General features: G+C 43.7%; 2 protein-coding genes across 2 annotated transcripts; both read left to right on the top strand.

Moving 5' to 3' along the window:
• Positions 1-3,881: 3,881 nt before the first annotated feature.
• LOC138304811 (mucin-3B-like) lies at positions 3,882-13,188 on the top strand. The gene is made up of 3 exons (XM_069245153.1): positions 3,882-4,067; positions 7,477-10,887; positions 11,377-13,188. The coding sequence occupies exons 1-3, from the start codon at positions 3,882-3,884 to the stop codon at positions 13,186-13,188; spliced, it is 5,409 nt and encodes a 1,802-aa protein (XP_069101254.1).
• Positions 13,185-15,569, top strand: LOC138304738 (mucin-6-like). Its single transcript, XM_069245024.1, has one exon. It carries the CDS (start codon positions 13,185-13,187, stop codon positions 15,567-15,569), a length of 2,385 nt encoding a protein of 794 aa, XP_069101125.1.
• The last annotated feature ends 4,853 nt before the right edge of the window (positions 15,570-20,422 follow it).

Genomic DNA, 20,422 nt, shown 5'->3' with positions numbered 1-20,422 from the left:
TTAACACACCTGTACATCCCTTCAATCCTAGCTCTTTATTTCTGCTTCATTAACATCTGTGTAACACGTTCACAGGTAAGAAAGGCTGGTTAGTTTGACCTTCGACGTGTTAAAAAGTATACTATATCAGAAACATGATGAAATCCAGAAAAAAGGTTTCGATGTTCGGAGCCAGCATATGTTTGTAGGCACTTGAGCAATCTTCAATCAGAAATAACTATAACAGAAATAGGTCATTGATGAAATAATAAATTTGTCTAAAATACAAAATAGGGAATAAACAATTGAATCTACAGGCAAACACATTAATTTAAGTAAATTCTCAAAGTGATACTAAAAATATGGAAAATCCAAAGCGCAGGAAAACAAAAATTGTTCCTAAATCTACACAGAAACAAATACCTTAGTCTGAAAACGCAATGGGGTTGCACTCTAGCGTTTACAAACACGAGGAAATAAACAATAGCGCTAAAGTAGAAAAAGGAGTCTAAAAGAAAAAAAAAATAGTATGAAAAAGTGTATAAAAGCCGAGATATAATAGGGTAAATTTTAAATGCAAGGAATGATAACGGCTAGTGTTTGTATGTAGAAGGAAAAATAAGCAATAGCATTTAAAACAGTGGGAAGTATGCATAATCGTGTTATGGAGAATGTTTAATGTCAAGAGGGATCTTGCTGTGGATCCTAAACAAGCCACATCTTTGGTGAAACAATTCATCACAAGTTGGCATTAAACTACATTATCCCCACCAGTGATATCTGTAATACGATTTTTTCTTTGAAAACGTTTTCAAAAATAAACAGTAGGCCAACAAATATGAATTTGAAAATATAAATATTGCAGATTATCCCGATAGTTTTCTGTTTTGATGATGTGCCACAGCTCCTATGACAATGTCTGTTGAAAAGGCTCACAGGTCCGCCGGTAGCAGAGAAGAATGTCAGATGTATCATTTCCACATCAACGTTTGAGATTCATTTACGAAAACTCAATTCGACACATTTCAAATATGCGTAAAATTTGCACGCGACATGAGTGCATGAAAGGATGTTTGTGAACCGTGAACTATTCTGTATGTATGGAACACAGATTTATGATCACGTGTGCATACGGAGATTACAGAATGTTATATTTATGACAACGTCATAGATTTATCTCTGAACAGTCACTCGACATATTTTCATTATAATATATTTAATAATGCCTTCATTATACGCCAGGAAATGTAACAATTGGTTTGATATCCATTTATTAAACGACATGTCAACAACAAAACTATTTCCTTTAGTTCATAATGCGTACACAGTTGTTTAAAACGTTGGATCTGGACCTGCTCCACGTGGATTGGACACCTGTTTAATGACCTTAAGGGGACACTTGACTCTCAGAGCGAGGGATTTGTAAATGAGCTAATATTCCAAACGACGTTTTCCCAATGGACACTTTGGTGCTATATTCTACTCCACAGTTCACGGATGGAGAAATCCAAGTGCATTCGTGTGTAATTTAGATTTGCCCGTTTTCGTTCTCCTTAACAGTTTAAGGTTGCTAATTAGAGACCTCTATCCCATCATTAGAGCGTCCAGTTATCCGATGAAGAACCCCGCTCAGAAAGCCATGACCACTTGAAGCATCCCATGGGGCCACTTGAGACACTCTCATATTCACGTGCGGCCTCTTTTCTCCTGTAAATGGACAAAATTCAAGTATGTGGTACATTCTCTTAGGGCCACGCCTCAGAGATCACAGGTATATCTATGTTTAGGAGATGCGACTAAGACCTCCCCCTAATGTATCCCACTTCACCCTATCATAAGGAGTAAAGAGCTCTGGAGGCCTTTTCATCTTTGTAAGGAAAAAATATCCATTTCCCTTACTATGGAACGTCTTGGATGACACGACAGAAATGAACATCAAAGGGCTGTATACAAACGGACATGTTTGAAATGAAATGTGACCCTACCATCGAGATCATATAAAGTCTACAGCAATGTTTCAGCACAGCCAGTGATTATAATGGTCACATGTTGATATATATATTTCCAATGTTCACCTTTTAATTGTTAAGATTTGTAGTTATTTGTGAAAAGGTCTGGAGATCGTTTATATTTCACGCCCTATAAAATATAGCGCACGTCTGTACATTTGTCCCGTTATATGGGTATATAGTGTGAGTGTGAGGTATCAGGAACTGATGTTTGAAGGTGGATAAGATATCAGGGGAAATATCAACCGATTTCATTTGTATTTCTCGCTTTATTTAATGGTTTTTTTTACAATTAATTCTTTTAATCTTTTTATTTAATAATTTGTATGAATATGGTGTGTTGATTAAAACAAATTAAACATTTCATAAATGATTTTGTGTAACTGCCTCATCTGAGACGAGCATGTCTTTGGGAAACACTAGATTGTTAGTAGGCCTGTTGGGCATATATATTTTCTCATTTAACTACGACTCTCACCAAACTATGGTAGTTACTTGTACTTGTAGGTTTGTGAAAAAGATAACCTGGTAAATATGATTATGATATTATTACATAATATTATCGATTATATTGAGGTATGAGTTTTTTGTTTGTTTTATTGTTCGAGTTAAAATATAATTTTACCTTAAACAACATTGATAGCCATTACATCATGGGTGGTTATATGTCCTCATTGTCAATCTAGACTGAAGTGTAAATCTACTCTGAAGATTAGAGAAGTACGAGGAAGTAACACCGTATGTCACGTTACCGACTAGTTTCCTTGTTTGAGTTGCCACGTCACTGAAACTGGAACCAAAGATGGCCACTGGTTTCACTTCCTTTTCCAATGGGAAGTATCACACAAGTCAAAGGGATTGTGTTATATCGACTTTGTTTCTTTAAAGATATTTATTGAAATCAATCGAAACTACACAATTGACAATTATAATTTAAATTTAGATATGATACTGGATCTTAAAAGAGACTTATTAATGGTTAAATATATATATTTTTCTTTCATACCTACTGGTGTAATACTGGCTGATCTAGGGCAATACACTCATGTCGCCTGAGGCTGTATTGCATGGCTACCCATGCAATAAAGCCTCGTGACGTCACGGCGTCAACAAAATTTCTATTTTCTCCGTAAAATTTTAACATTTTTTCACAAACTTGACTGCTTTCATTATACAAGATGCAAACAACGGAATTTGTGTTGAAAATATCACGTAAATTTTCATGTATGGAATATTGACTTTCAATCATGGATTTCTTCGAATTTATTTCAAAATGGCGAGATATTATTGTTGTAAAATTACAATAAAACGTCGAGGTATGAAAGAAAAATACTCTTTCATAAGTGGATATGAAGGATAGGGATATTCTACCTTCGGGATCACAAAATGTTGCAAAACCCTCGGCAAGCCTCGGGTTTTACTACATTTTGTGACCCTCGGGTAGAATATCCCTATCCTTCATATCCACATATGAAAGAGTCTTATAGTATTTACCACAACAAATGACTTAGGTTTTTCCATGCCACTTACCTCGCTAACTACCAAAATATACTTGCTGATGTTTGGTTGAAACAATCCACGAAGTTAAAAATCATTGTTCTGTAATTATTGTCTTCTAATATGCAGCGATTAATATGTTTTAATAAAAACTCAGTTAGTTTGGGTTTTCTAAATGTATCACATAACTATTTTGAAATTATTTTGAATAATTAATAAATGAGTAAATGCACCAAGAAAATCATAGGAAATTACTATTCACCTTATTAAACTTTACGTATTCCTATCCTTAAACTAGGTCCCCGGCATTAGACTATTCAATATATGCTGATAAATATTCTGTTTCTGTTTTTGTAGTTTAACCTCTTCAAACCATGCAGGATCATATGAGGGAAGATGGGGACACCAAAAAGACTAACCAAAGCACAGCGACATTCAGCAGAGAACACAGCGACATTCAGCAGAGAACACAGCGACATTCAGCAGAGAACACAGCGACATTCAGCAGAGAACACAGCGACATTCAGCAGAGAACACAACGACATTCAGCAGAGAAATACATTTGATAGTTGTGTTAAACACGTAGAAGAAGGAAACCTAAAATAAATAATTAAAAAAACCAACTGGACTACAGGAAACACAGCGACTCCTCAATGGATATTGGAAAGTTTGATAATCGCTACCATTTGCACACCTGGGTGCCCAGCTACGGGCCAGTGAAGGTTGGTGGTTTGTTATCATGGTAAGGTAGGAACATTAACCTTTATCCTTCATCACCACAAAAATTCTAAAATATTACATAACCATAATATGTTGTGTGACAAGAAGCACATATTTGATAGACAAAATGTCGACGACCATCAACGGCTATACATGCTTTACCATTGCTTGATTTGTTACAATTTTACAAGTGAATGTTTTGATCACGTAAGTATATAGCATTTACTTAATTAGGTCCCGTTTAATTACAAATACGATTGCATACTAAATTAACAAGTTAATTTCTCTCTTTTTATACGACGCGTTTGTTGCCTTGTGAACGAAAGTAGAACTATCAGGTTGTAAGGCAATTAATTCCTCTGAAATACGTCATACATTAGGCTGTTTAGGTGCGAATCAAGTGTTAATGTACTGGGTGAACTTACAAACCCCCACATAATCACATCAGTCCCTAGAAGTGCACGCGGTGTTGTGTAGTACATGCAGAGATAAACATCAACATCTACATAGTGTAGTTTAATCATAGTGTAGTTAATACGAGGATGAAAAGAATAACAACAAACTACAACATCAGATGTAAATGCTTTATCCGAATAATTTTATTGCTAAGATACTTGATTTTCAATTTGTTATTTTTGTCAAACGAACTCCCCTCAAAACGATTCATCACCGGTGTCATGCTAACTCAGTCACACGCGATAGGTATATATATATCTCGTATGATCTCGGGTCTTTTATAGAATAATAAAATGTTTAAAATCTTTAGAATTGTCTTTATTGCGCAGAATACCGTGTTAAAGTGATTATTGTATATTTAAACCAATTATGGCATTCCAGAATCACTTCAAAGCGTTGTAAGTTTTGGAATGCTGGTTTGAAATATGTAATCGCCAGAGAAACCATATGGATACAGAAAGGTTAATTAGAATCACCTTAGATTTTGTTCGGGAAGACAGTACAACCTAGGTTAGTCCATCACAACGAAATTACTGAAAACATCGTTTGGCAATGGTTAACGATCCAACACTCGATACAAAATACCATCGCCGGAGTCATTAAGGACTATTTTTATGACAAGTCTGTCTCTTTACCTGCTATGACGGACTCATTACAGCAATTAACCCTTATTTGGTGGCCATTTCTCGCTCCATGAACAAAACAAAGTGATCAAGGTGTCAACTGTACACGTGTTCGCCAGACCACATTTCGCTACCATTTAATATAATGAAGTCTTTGAATCGGAAAAGAACTCGAAATTTCTCCATCTCTTTTAGATTTGATGGGTTGTTACTAAGGATATAGTTATTACGATGCAATTATATCATTAAACAATAGTTGATGGAAGTATCGTTTGTGTGGAGCTATTCCATTCTACATCTGTGTTTTCTTTGTACGACAAAGGAGAAGACATTACTATACAGGATATATAATTTCCGACTCAGCATTTATACACACATTACTTTGCGTTTTATTATCTCACACAAATCTGGTTCCGTTCAGTTGGGAGTTACCACAAAGGATCCCTCCCTGCCATATGCCTTATCACTTTAACACTGTACTGTTCTCCAACGGCAATGGTAAAAACTAAGACACGCTAAATTTCCGGAACTTTGACCCGTGTCCGACTCCTTTAGGCCTTATGCAATCGCCGTCTTTTAGATTTGGTGCGTTATCGCAGTTGAAGAATTGGGCGCACGTGGCCGACCCGGTCTTCCACCTCTGTTCCCGTATGTCGACTAATTATCATCAATACACACTAAACGATTTTTATATTTGTGCCAAATTGTAGATAAGCAGCTTATAGAGTTTCGAAGATAACCCCAGTGAACCTTTGGGAACGTTTGCTACAGCCACTTCCGGTGTTTTTGTAACCGACCTTTAGATAACGTTCCGTTGTAGAACTGTCGATTTCTTGACCTAGTTACCTATCATTTATTGCAACGTTAACACGAAGAAAGGTATGCCCTGATTATTGAAATGCACATATATAAATATATGATGAATGTTTGTCACAACGTAAGAACCAATCATATTAATAAATAAAACTAACTGTCATCTCAACTAAATCAACATACTAAGAATGTATTTCAAATTAAGATATACCATGACACCTACCAAACAATACTCTTCGGCGCGCCCTGTAGTTTACCCGACACTTTCCAGATGTCGAGCTTTCGTCAGTGATGAGTTGTAAATCTTCCGCCCTATGAACAATAACATTATGGTGACAGAATAAAACAAAGCTGCATTTTGTTTCGTGCCATTTAGTCATTTTTCAGTGTACTAAAGCAGAAGGTGACGACGGCCAAGTGACCCTAAACTAGCCACTGCATTGTGATGGAGGACACAGCTAGCCTACATCGTCATGTGATGGATGGATAGAGCCGCTCTCGCCTGAAATGATGGAGATAATATGTCATAAGTATCAGGCAATGACATAGTGGGCAGTTTTATTTATATTAATTTGTCCAGGCAGTAAAAGGTGCTCGTTAAACACGCAAATATACGTCAAAAGTTTATAAATCATTTTATTTCTCTTTCTGGAGTAGCGTCTCCAGTGAAATGGGTTTAAATATTAATATCATATTGTGTACTAGCATATCGAAAGATATTTTTTTTAATGAATTTTCAATTGCAGTTTCAAAAATTTCTGAATCACTCCTTGCTCTTCAGACGAGAGTTGTAGATCCCTTTTACCTGAGACTGATGACAGTATGATCTAGGAAAATATCTCTAATTTTGGTCTTCTCCTGTAACACAATCAACTTGTCAGCATGGTATTACAGCAGAATTTCCTTTTACTCATTCTTCACATGCCTGAATATCTTACTTCAGCATTATAAATAACGCCAACTTACAGGTTGTGCAATTGAACACATTGACAAAATGATACATGATACATTTACTTTGCATTGATAATATAAATTGCAAAATATTCATTTTGATTGGTTGATGCAGACTCTCAGAGAGTGTTACCCACACACGTAAAAAACAATGTTTGCATATTAAAAGAAATGCAATTAGTTTATTCTGAATATATTAGCGATACAGATGTTTTACGCACACACATGCAACGTATTTATGAATGAATACTCCTCCCTGCTGTGTATGAAGGGAAAACAATTTATTTGTGTATATATATGTTAATTTTGATAGGATGTATGATAACAGCTTGTTGTATATGGGACATTGCTACATTCATTATTAGGAGTAGGGGAGGTAGGTCGTGACTGATCTTTAAGTGGACAGATCAGAGTTAATCCCATTACAGAGCTGGAGTACGTACTGTACAGGTATTAACATGGTACTGTATCACACTATCCTATTCTCGATCCTCCTCCACACACTCACACAATCACACTTCGCCCTCGACTCATCCACTCTCCTCCACACCCTCACACCATCACACTTCGCCCTCGTCTCACCCATCCCCCTCCATACACTCACACCATCACACATCGCCCTCGTCTCATCAAACCCCTCCACACACTCACACCATCACACTTCGCCCTCGTCTCACCCATCCCCCTCCACACACTCACACAATCACACTTCGCCCTCGACTCATCCACTCTCCTCCACACACTCACACCATCACACTTCACCCTCGTCTCACTCATCCCCCTCCATATACTCACACTATCACACTTCGCCCTCGTCTCACCCAATCCCCCTCCACACACTCACACCATCACACATCGCCCTCGTCTCATCCAACCCCTCCACACACTCACACAATCACACTTCGCCCTCGACTCATCCACTCTCTTCCACACCCTCACACCATCACACTTCGTCCTCGTCTCACTCATCCCCCTCCATATACTCACACTATCACACTTCGCCCTCGTCTCTCACCCATCCCCCTCCACCCACTCACACCATCACACTTCGCCCTCGTCTCACCCAACCCCTCCACACACTCACACCATCACACTTCGCCCTCGTCTCATCAAACCCCTCCACACACTCACACAATCACACTTCGCCCTCGACTCATCCACTCTCCTCCACACCCTCACACCATCACACACTTCGCCCTCGTCTCACCTCATCCCCCTCCATATACTCACACTATCACACTTCGCCCTCGTCTCACCCATTCTCCTCCACGTACTCACACCATCACACATCGCCCTCGTCTCATCAAACCCCTCCACACACTCACACCATCACACTTCGCCCTCGTCTCACCCATCCCCCTCCACACACTCACACCATCACACTTCGCCCTCGTCTCACCAAACCCCTCCACACACTCACACCATCACACTTCGCCCTCGTCTCACCCACCCCCTCCACACACTCACACAATCACACTTCGCCCTCGTCTCATCCACTCTCCTCCACACCCTCACACCATCACACTTCGCCCTCGTCTCACTCATCCCCCTCCATATACTCACACTATCACACTTCGCCCTCGTCTCACCCATCCCCCTCCACACACTCACACCATCACACTTCGCCCTCGTCTCACCAACCCCCCTCCACACACTCAAACCATCACACTTCGCCCTCGTCTCACTCATCCCCCTCCATATACTCACACTATCACACTTCGCCCTCGTCTCACCAATCCCCCTCCACACACTCACACCATCACACTTCGCCCTCGTCTCATCAAACCCCTCCACACACTCACACCATCACACTTCGCCCTCGTCTCACCCACCCCCCTCCACACACTCAAACCATCACACTTCGCCCTCGTCTCACTCATCGCCTCCATATACTCACACTATCACACTTCGCCCTCGTCTCACCCATCTCCCTCCACACACTCACACCATCACACTTCGCCCTCGTCTCACCCATCCCCCTCCACACACTCACACCATCACACTTCGCCCTCGTCTCATCCACTCTCCTCCACACCCTCACACCATCACACTTCGCCCTCGTCTCACCCATCCCCATCCACACACTCACACCATCACACTTCGCCCTCGTCTCACCCATCCCCCTCCACACACTCACACAATCACACTTCGCCCTCGTCTCACCCACCCCCTCCACATACACTCACACAATCACACTTCGCCCTCGTCTCACCCACCCCCCTCCACACACTCACACCATTACACATTCGCCCTCGTCTTACCCACCCCATCCACACACACACCACACCGTCACACTTCACCCTTCGTCTCATCAAACCCCTCCACACACTCACACCATCACACTTCGCCCTCGTCTCACCCACCCCCCTCCACACACTCAAAACCATCACACTTCGCCCTCGTCTCACTCACCCCCCTCCATATACTCACACTATCACACTTCGCCCTCGTCTCACCCATCCCCATCTACACACTCACACCATCACACTTCACCCTCGTCTCATCAAACCCCTCCACAAACTCACATCATAACACTTCGCCCTCGTCTCACCCATCCCCATCCACACACTCACACCATCACACTTCACCCTTGTCTCATCAATCCCCATCCACACACTCACACCATCACACTTCGCCCTCGTCTCACCCATCCCCATCCACACACTCACACCATCACACTTCGCCCTCGTCTCACCCATCCCCCTCCACACACTCACACAATCACACTTCGCCCTCGTCTCATCCACTCTCCTCCACACCCTCACACCATCACACTTCGCCCTCGTCTCACCCATCCCCTCCACACACTCACACCATCACACTTCGCCCTCGTCTCATCCAACCCCTCCACACACTCACACCATCACACTTCGCCCTCGTCTCACCCACCCCCTCCACACACTCACACAATCACACTTCGCCCTCGTCTCACCCACCCCCTCCACACACTCACACCATCACACATCGTCCTCGTCTTACCCATCCCCTCCACACACTCACACAATCACACTTCGCCCTCGTCTCATCCACTCTCCTCCACACCCTCACACCATCAAACTATTCCCTCGTCTCACCCACCCCCTCCACACACTCACACAATCACACTTCGCCCTCGTCTCATCCACTCTCCTCCACATCCTCACACCATCACACATCACCCTCGTCTCACCCATCCCCATCCACACACTCACACCTTCACACTTCGCCCTCGTCTCATCAAACCCCTCCACGCACTCACACCATCACACTTCGCCCTCGTCTCACCCATCCCCCTCCACACACTCACACCATCACACTTCGCCCTCGTCTCACCAATCCCCCATCCACACACTCACACCATCACACTTCGCCCTCGTCTCACCCATCCCCCTCCACACACTCACATCATCACACTTCACCCTCGTCTCACCAATCCCCCATCCACACACTCAACCATCACACTTCGCCCTCGTCTCACCCATCCCCCTCCACACACTCACATCATCACACTTCACCCTCGTCTCACCCATCCCCCATCCACACCCTCACACCATCACACTTCGCCCTCGTCTCACCCATCCCCATCCACACACTCACACCATCACACTTCACCCTCGTCTCATCAAACCCCTCCACACACTCACATCATCACACTTCACCCTCGTCTCACCCATCCCCCTCCACACACTCACATCATCACACTTCACCCTCGTCTCACCCATCCCCTCCCCTCCACACACTCACATCATCACACTTCACCCTCGTCTCACCCATCCCCTCCACACACTCACATCATCACACTTCACCCTCGTCTCACACATCCCCCTCCACACACTCACATCATCACACACTTCGCCCTCGTCTCACCCCCCCCCCTCCACACACTCAAACCATCACACTTCGCCCTCGTCTCACCCATCCCCATCCACACACTCACACCATCACACTTCACCCTCGTCTCATCAAACCCCTCCACACACTCACACCGTCACACTTCGCCCTCGTCTCACCCACCCCCCTCCACACACTCAAACCATCACACTTCGCCCTCGTCTCACTCACCCCCCTCCATATACTCACACTATCACACTTCGCCCTCGTCTCACCCATCCCCCCATCCACACACTCACACCATCACACTTCACCCTCGTCTCACCCATCCCCATCAACACACTCACACCATCACACTTCGCCCTCGTCTCATCCACTCTCCTCCACACCCTCAAACCATCACACTTCGCCCTCGTCTCACCCACCCCTCCACACACTCACACAATCACACTTCGCCCTCGTCTCATCCACTCTCCTCCACACCCTCACACCATCACACTTCGCCCTCGTCTCATTAGACCCCTCCACACACTCACACAATCACACTTCGCCCTCGTCTCATCCACTCTCCTCCACACACTCACACCATCACACTTCGCCCTCGTCTCACCCAACCCCTCCACACACTCACACCATCACACTTCGCCCTCGTCTCACCCATCCCCCTCCACACACTCACACCATCACACATCGCCCTCGTCTTACCCACCCCATCCACACACTCACACCGTCACACTTCACCCTTGTCTCATCAAACCCCTCCACACACTCACACCATCACACTTCGCCCTCGTTTCACCCACCCCCCTCCACACACTCAAAACCATCACACTTCGCCCTCGTCTCACTCACCCCCCTCCATATACTCACACTATCACACTTCGCCCTCGTCTCACCCATCCCCATCTACACACTCACACCATCACACTTCACCCTCGTCTCATCAAACCCCTCCACAAACTCACATCATAACACTTCGCCCTCGTCTCACCCATCCCCATCCACACACTCACACCATCACACTACACACCTCGTCTCACCCGTCCCCATCCACACACTCACACCATCACACTTCGCCCTCGTCTCATCCACTCTCCTCCACACCCTCACACCCATCACACTTCGCCCTCGTCTCACCCACCCCCTCCACACACTCACACAATCACACTTCGCCCTCGTCTCATCCACTCTCCTCCACACCCTCACACCATCACACTTCGCCCTCGTCTCACCCACCCCCTCCACACACTCACACAATCACACTTCGCCCTCGTCTCATCCACTCTCCTCCACACACTCACATAATCACACTTCGCCCTCGTCTCACCCACCCCCCCACACACTCACACAATCACACTTCGCCCTCGTCTCACCCACCCCCCTCCACACACTCACACCATCACACATCGTCCTCGTCTTACCCATCCCCTCCACACACTCACACAATCACACTTCGCCCTCGTCTCATCCACTCTCCTCCACACCCTCACACCATCAAACTATTCCCTCGTCTCACCCACCCCCTCCACACACTCACACACATCACACTTCGCCCTCGTCTCATCCACTCTCCTCCACATCCTCACACCATCACACATCACCCTCGTCTCACCCATCCCCATCCACACACTCACACCTTCACACTTCGCCCTCGTCTCATCAAACCCCTCCACACACTCACACCATCACACTTCGCCCTCGTCTCACCCATCCCCCTCCACACACTCACATCATCACACTTCGCCCTCGTCTCACCCATCCCCCTCCACACACTCACATCATCACACTTCACCCTCGTCTCAACCCATCCCTCTCCACACACTCACATCATCACACTTCACCCTCGTCTCACCCATCCCCCTCAACACACTCACATCATCACACTTCACCCTCGTCTCACCCATCCTCCTCCACACACTGACATCATCACACTTCGCCCTCGTCTCACCCATCCCCCTCCACACACTCACACCATCACACTTCGCCCTCGTCTCACCCATCCCCCTCCACACACTCACATCATCACACTTCGCCCTCGTCTCACCCATCCCCCTCCACACACTCACATCATCACACTTCACCCTCGTCTCACCCATCCCCTCTACACACTCACATCATCACACTTCACCCTCGTCTCACCCATCCCCCTCCACACACTCACATCATCACACTTCACCCTCGTCTCATACATCCCCCTCCACACACTCACATCATCACACTTCGCCCTCGTCTCACCCCCCCTCCACACACTCAAACCATCACACTTCGCCCTCGTCTCACCCATCCCCATCCACACACTCACACCATCACACTTCACCCTCGTCTCATGAAACCCCTCCACACACTCACACCGTCACACTTCGCCCTCGTCTCACCCACCCCCCTCCACACACTCAAACCATCACACTTCGCCCTCGTCTCACTCACCCCCCTCCATATACTCACACTATCACACTTCGCCCTCGTCTCACCCATCCCCATCCACACACTCACACCATCACACTTCACCCTCGTCTCACCCATCCCCATCAACACACTCACACCATCACACTTCGCCCTCGTCTCATCCACTCTCCTCCACACCCTCAAACCATCACACTTCGCCCTCGTCTCACCCACCCCTCCACACACTCACACAATCACACTTCGCCCTCGTCTCATCCACTCTCCTCCACACCCTCACACCATCACACTTCGCCCTCGTCTCACCCACCCCCTCCACACACTCACACAATCACACTTCGCCCTCGTCTCATCCACTCTCCTCCACACACTCACACAATCACACTTCGCCCTCGTCTCACCCACCCCCTCCATACACTCACACAATCACACTTCGCCCTCGTCTCACCCACCCCCCCTCCACACACTCACACCATTACACATCGCCCTCGTCTTACCCACCCCATCCACACACTCACTCACACCGTCACACTTCACCCTTGTCTCATCAAACCCCTCCACACACTCACACCATCACACTTCGCCCTCGTCTCACCCACCCCCTCCACACACTCAAAACCATCACACTTCGCCCTCGTCTCACTCACCCCCCTCCATATACTCACACTATCACACTTCGCCCTCGTCTCACCCATCCCCATCTACACACTCACACCATCACACTTCACCCTCGTCTCATCAAACCCCTCCACAAACTCACATCATAACACTTCGCCCTCGTCTCACCCATCCCCATCCACACACTCACACCATCACACTACACCCTCGTCTCACCCGTCCCCATCCACACACTCACACCATCACATTTCGCCCTCGTCTCATCCACTCTCCTCCACACCCTCACACCATCACACTTCGCCCTCGTCTCACCCACACCCCCTCCACACACTCACACAATCACACACTTCGCCCTCGTCTCATCCACTCTCCTCCACACCCTCACACCATCACACTTCGCCCTCGTCTCACCCACCCCCTCCACACACTCACACAATCACACTTCGCCCTCGTCTCATCCACTCTCCTCCCCACACACTCACACCATCACACTTCGCCCTCGTCTCACCCACCCCCCCACACACTCACACAATCACACTTCGCCCTCGTCTCACCCACCCCCTCCACACACTCACACACATCACACATCGCCCTCGTCTTACCCATCCCCTCCACACACTCACACATCACACTTCGCCCTCGTCTCATCCACTCTCCTCCACACCCTCACACCATCAAACTATCCCCTCGTCTCACCCACCCCCTCCACACACTCACACATCACACTTCGCCCTCGTCTCATCCCACTCTCCTCCACACCTCACACCATCACACTTCACCCTCGTCTCACCCATCCCCTCCACACACTCACACCTTCACACTTCGCTCTCGTCTCACAAACCCCTCCACACACTCACACCATCACACTTCGCCCTCGTCTCACCCATCCCCCTCCACACACTCACATCATCACACTTCGCCCTCGTCTCACCCATCCCCCTCCACACACTCACATCATCACACTTCACCCTCGTCTCACCCATCCCCTCCACACACTCACATCATCACACACTTCACCCTCGTCTCACCCATCCCCCTCCACACACTCACATCATCACACTTCACCCTCGTCTCACCCATCCCCATCCACACACTACATCATCACACTTCGCCCTCCTCACCCATCCCCTCCACACACTCACATCATCACACTTCACCCTCGTCTCACCAATCCCCCTCCACACACTCACATCATCACACTTCACCCTCGTCTCACCCATCCCCCTCCCACACACTCACATCATCACACTTCACCCTCGTCTCACCCATCCCCCTCCACACACTCACATCATCACACTTCACCCTCGTCTCACCCATCCCCCTCCACACACTCACATCATCACACTTCGCCCTCGTCTCACCCATCCCCCTCCACACACTCACATCATCACACTTCGCCCTCGTCTCACCCATCCCCCTCCACACACTCAAATCATCACACTTCGCCCTCGTCTCACCCATCCCCCTCCACACACTCACATCATCACACTTCGCCCTCGTCTCACCAAACCCCTCCACACACTCACACAATCACACTTCGCCCTCGTCTCACCCATCCCCCTCCACACACTCACATCATCACACTTCGCCCTCGTCTCACCCACCCCCTCCACACACTCACATCATCAAACTTCGCCCTCGTCTCATCCACTCCCATCCTCATGTTAACTTTCATCCCACTTATTTTTAAGTTGTTGTATTGCTCATATCCATTGTCCATTCCTTTTAAGTCTTTCTTTTCTCAACTTGCCTCCCTCCTTTTGTCATTACCTATTTGTATTTCCTGGTTCGGTTTTCCTTAAAATTGTATAATTTACACGCTCTCATTGTTGTTACATATTCCTTCTATACAAATTTCTTTCTTCTGATTAATCTGTTCCTCATTGTTATGCTTTTATCCCGCTGCCCAGTCTTTGCTCCCTCTCCTGTATAATAACGATTTAGTTTGCTTCCTAACCTGGTTATAAATGAATCGCATCTCTTGTTTCGAAGCCTATTACACCCCAAAGACTTATAAATGTTTCATACATACAAAGGTATATTATAGTCAGTGAACATTTGATTACTGCTAAGTTATCACAACATAATCATCATATAATCCCACCTTCATCATTTATTGTGAAAATTCAGCTACAATCGTCCTTTTTTGTATCCCATCATCGCCGAGTCCCTCTTTTGTGCCCCACCATCTTCCCTGCTTTATGCCCCAATCATCACATTTTGTGCCTCCCAATATTGTCCCTCTTTTGGGTCGCACCATCATCCTTCTTTTGGGCCGCACCATCATCCCACTTTTGGGCCGCACCATCATCCCACTTTTGTGCCCCACCATCATCCCACTTTGGTGTCCCACAATCATCCCACTTATGTGCCCCGCAATCGTCCCTTTTTGTGTCTCCAACATCGCCCCTCTTTTGTACCCCACCTTCGTGTCCCACCATCAGTTCCTTGTTCTCCGTTATTTGTGTCAATACATCACCCCACGCGACCTTTACAACGATATATCACATTTTTTGTAACTCATTTATAAAAAGTGCAATCCTGACAATTATTAATATATGTTATATATGACATTTCCTCCTGTACACTAGTCCAGGTGTCAAGGCTGTGTGGTTAGGGAGTTTAAGTATGTCACGTTTATAAACATGTGGCTACGAAGTAAAAATACAAAGGTAAGATACAAGATATTTAAGATTTTGTTAGATTTTTATCGTCTGTTAATATTACCTAATACTAGTCTGTAAATTGAAATTTTGTCGTCTGTTTTTCTTCACCCTGGGGATCTATACAAACATACATCGTATGGGTTCTTCAAGCACCCTCAATACACCACACTGTACAGTGATATAGAGAAGTTCGAAATCGCAACGCAAATTAATGAAGCTATGACAAGTAACCACTAACAAGTAACAACATCTTCCAGAGTTATTATTATTATCTTATCAATGATACAAATGTTTTACCAGGTTTTCTTTTCCCATGAATCCAATATTCTCCTAAAAATAGGAATAATTCATTGAATCAATCTCCTAATTAATTAAATATCCACGCATTGCAGACGAAATTGCTCTGTTCGTATCCTTAAGAACGAGACACCAAATGTCGAAGAATCTCCATATCGTCTTTGTTGATGATATGAAACGTACCGCTGTTTGAGTTTTATTTCGTAGCCAGTATTCAATAAATGATACTGTTTCTTCTGTATCGCTATGGCAATAACGAATAAGGATGGTACACAATGTATAAGATTCAGACAAATCAGATTCCATAACATTGTAGCATGCGGTTAGTTCCGCGTCTAATTATACCTCCGCTATGCTGTTCCTTTTTATCAATGGTTGACATTAGTAGATAAATAGAGGGAAACATTAGGATCAAAGGTTGGAAATGACAGACACACTAGCGGGTATATATCAGCATTCAGAACTCGGTAAGAAAACGTACTCTCACCACACAAATTCAATTTCCTTGTCATTCCAATGGGTATATATCTAGATTATATCGATTACATGATGTTTCGGGGTATACTTTAATCCTTAGATTACACGTTCGGAAATCCGCAACACGTAACCATGGTTACCAGACTGTATTATCCCCAGAGGGACAGCTTCTGTGAAGAATGTCGCCACACTTTGCACTTTTATGATTTATGTCCGTACTACTAGTTTAACGGACAAAACTGGTGTACTTTTATGCACTGAACTGGAGTAATTGTCATCATAGTTAAACTGACCGACGTTGATACAAGGACAATGACATAGAAAATATCTATATAGTATATAGTTTTTTTATATAACCAGCAACACATTTGGCTGTTAACAATATTCTATTTATGATTCAGAAACATGAGGAAGGCAACATTATAAATTAGGTCGGGAAACAAGCTTTATTATCTATAATGAAGAAAATCTTATTCTTTCAATGAGGTTTTAACCAAAAAATGCTATGTATACGCAACTTAAAATACTAAGGCTGTCAACAAGTATGACAATTGACCTTTGATCTCTAGTAATGCAGCAAACGACCACTGCTATCCAGTAGTACAGTAACTGGAGTGGCAGTTTTCTGTACGTGCAATGTGCACATAATTTTTTTCGAAGTTGTTGCAGTAAAACGATTTGAGATTCTTCTACTTAATGTTCAGTGACAAGTTTCATCAATATCCACTGGCCTAAAATTCTCAACAGGAAAGGGTTATACAGAGGATAAGGAAAGTTAATTAATTTAAGATGTTTCCCTTAACTTCTGAAAGTTTTTGTGAAACTTGAACCAACTTATTGCGTGATATTGGTTATGTTATTTATCCGTCGTTGTATTATGTCAATGCTAATGTTATTTATCCGTCGTTGTATTATGTCAACGCTTATGTTATTTATCCGTCGTTGTATTATGTCAACGCTTATGTTATTTATCCGTCGTTGTATTATGTCAATGCTTATGTTATTTATCCGTCGTTGTATTATGTCAATGCTTATGTTATTTATCCGTCGTTGTATTATGTCAATGCTTATGTTATTTATCCGTCGTTGTATTATGTCAATTATGTTATTTATCCGTCGTTGTATTATGTCAACGCTTATGTTATTTATCCGTCGTTGTATTATGTCAATGCTTATGTTATTTATCCGTCGTTGTATTATGTCAACGCTTATGTTATTTATCCGTCGTTGTATTATGTCAATGCTAATGTTATTTATCCGTCGTTGTATTATGTCAACGCTTATGTTATTTATCCGTCGTTGTATTATGTCAATGCTTATGTTATTTATCCGTCGTTGTATTATGTCAATGCTATGTTATTTATCCGTCGTTGTATTATGTCAGCTTTATTTATCGCTCAATGTATGTTTTTATCCGTCGTTGTATTATGTCAATGCTATGTTATTTATCCGTCGTTGTATTATGTCAATGCTTATGTTATTTATCCGTCGTTGTATTATCTCAATGCTAATGTTATTTATCCGTCGTTGTATTATGTCAACGCTTATGTTATTTATCCGTCGTTGTATTATGTCAATGCTAATGTTATTTATCCGTCGTTGTATTATGTCAATGCTAATGTTATTTATCCGTCGTTGTATTATGTCAATGCTAATGTTATTTATCCGTCGTTGTATTATGTCAACGCTTATGTTATTTATCCGTCGTTGTATTATGTCAATGCTTATGTTATTTATCCGTCGTTGTATTATGTCAACGCTTATGTTATTTATCCGTCGTTGTATTATTCAATGCTATGTTATTTATCCGTCGTTGTATTATGTCAACGCTATATTATCGTCTTATATGTCATGCTAATGTTATTTATCCGTCGTTGTATTATGTCAATGTTATTTATCCGTCGTTGTATTATGTCAATGCTAATGTTATTTATCCGTCGTTGTATTATGTCAATGCTTATGTTATTTATCGTCGTTGTATTATGTCAATGCTAATGTATTTATCCGTCGTTGTATTATGTCAACGCTTATGTTATTTATCCGTCGTTGTATTATGTCAATGCTAATGTTATTTATCCGTCGTTGTATTATGTCAACGCTTATGTTATTTATCCGTCGTTGTATTATGTCAATGCTAATGTTATTTATCCGTCGTTGTATTATGTCAAGCTAATGTTATTATCCGTCGTTGTATTATGTCAATGCTAATGTTATTTATCCGTCGTTGTATTATGTCAATGCTAATGTTATTTATCCGTCGTTGTATTATGTCAATGCTTATATTATTTATCCGTCGTTGTATTATGTCAATGCTAATGTTATTTATCCGTCGTTGTATTATGTCAATGCTAATGTTATTTATCCGTCGTTGTATTATGTCAATGCTAATGTTATTTATCCGTCGTTGTATTATGTCAATGCTAATGTTATTTATCCGTCGTTGTATTATGTCAATGCTAATGTTATTTATCCGTCGTTGTATTATGTCAATGCTTATATTATTTATCCGTCGTTGTATTATGTCAACGCTTATGCTATTTATCAGTCGTTGTATTATGTCAATGAATGGTCTGATATGGTGTCTTAGATAGTACACATACTTAATCAGTGAAGATGCATTTATAATTGGAAAACAACATCGTAGCGCAGCCCCTAAATCACATACAATCATTACATGTATATTTATGTATACTGCAAATAACAAAGGTCATTCTTAACACCTTTTGATTAAGAAACAAACAAACTCATCGCGGCCTAATGACGCTGATGTATGGTTGGTAGTGATAACTACGCTATTTGTGTTTGGAATGGGTAAGTTGTACACTTTTCTCGGGATTGTAATCATTAAATGTAACAGAATAGTGATCAACCGGGCAAGACGGTAAATCTTTCCGGATGGACACGCTCAATTGAATCCTGCATCAAAAACGACTCTTGAGTCATCACCTCTATATGTCCGCATGTTTAAACCCCAAGTGATGTAAGATTTCAATCCTCTTGTCATAAATAAAATCTCGATAAAAATGTCACATTTGTAGAAGTTTTAAAGGCTCATAAGTTTGTAATGCCAATCGAATCTAGCTGTTACAGGCCATCAAATATT

The sequence above is a fragment of the Argopecten irradians genome, chromosome 1, assembly GCF_041381155.1.
Source record: "Argopecten irradians isolate NY chromosome 1, Ai_NY, whole genome shotgun sequence".
In the NCBI taxonomy this organism is placed as follows: domain Eukaryota; kingdom Metazoa; phylum Mollusca; class Bivalvia; order Pectinida; family Pectinidae; genus Argopecten; species Argopecten irradians.
Note: the sequence above shows the minus strand (reverse complement) of the source record. Positions and strands in the feature narration are given on the sequence as shown.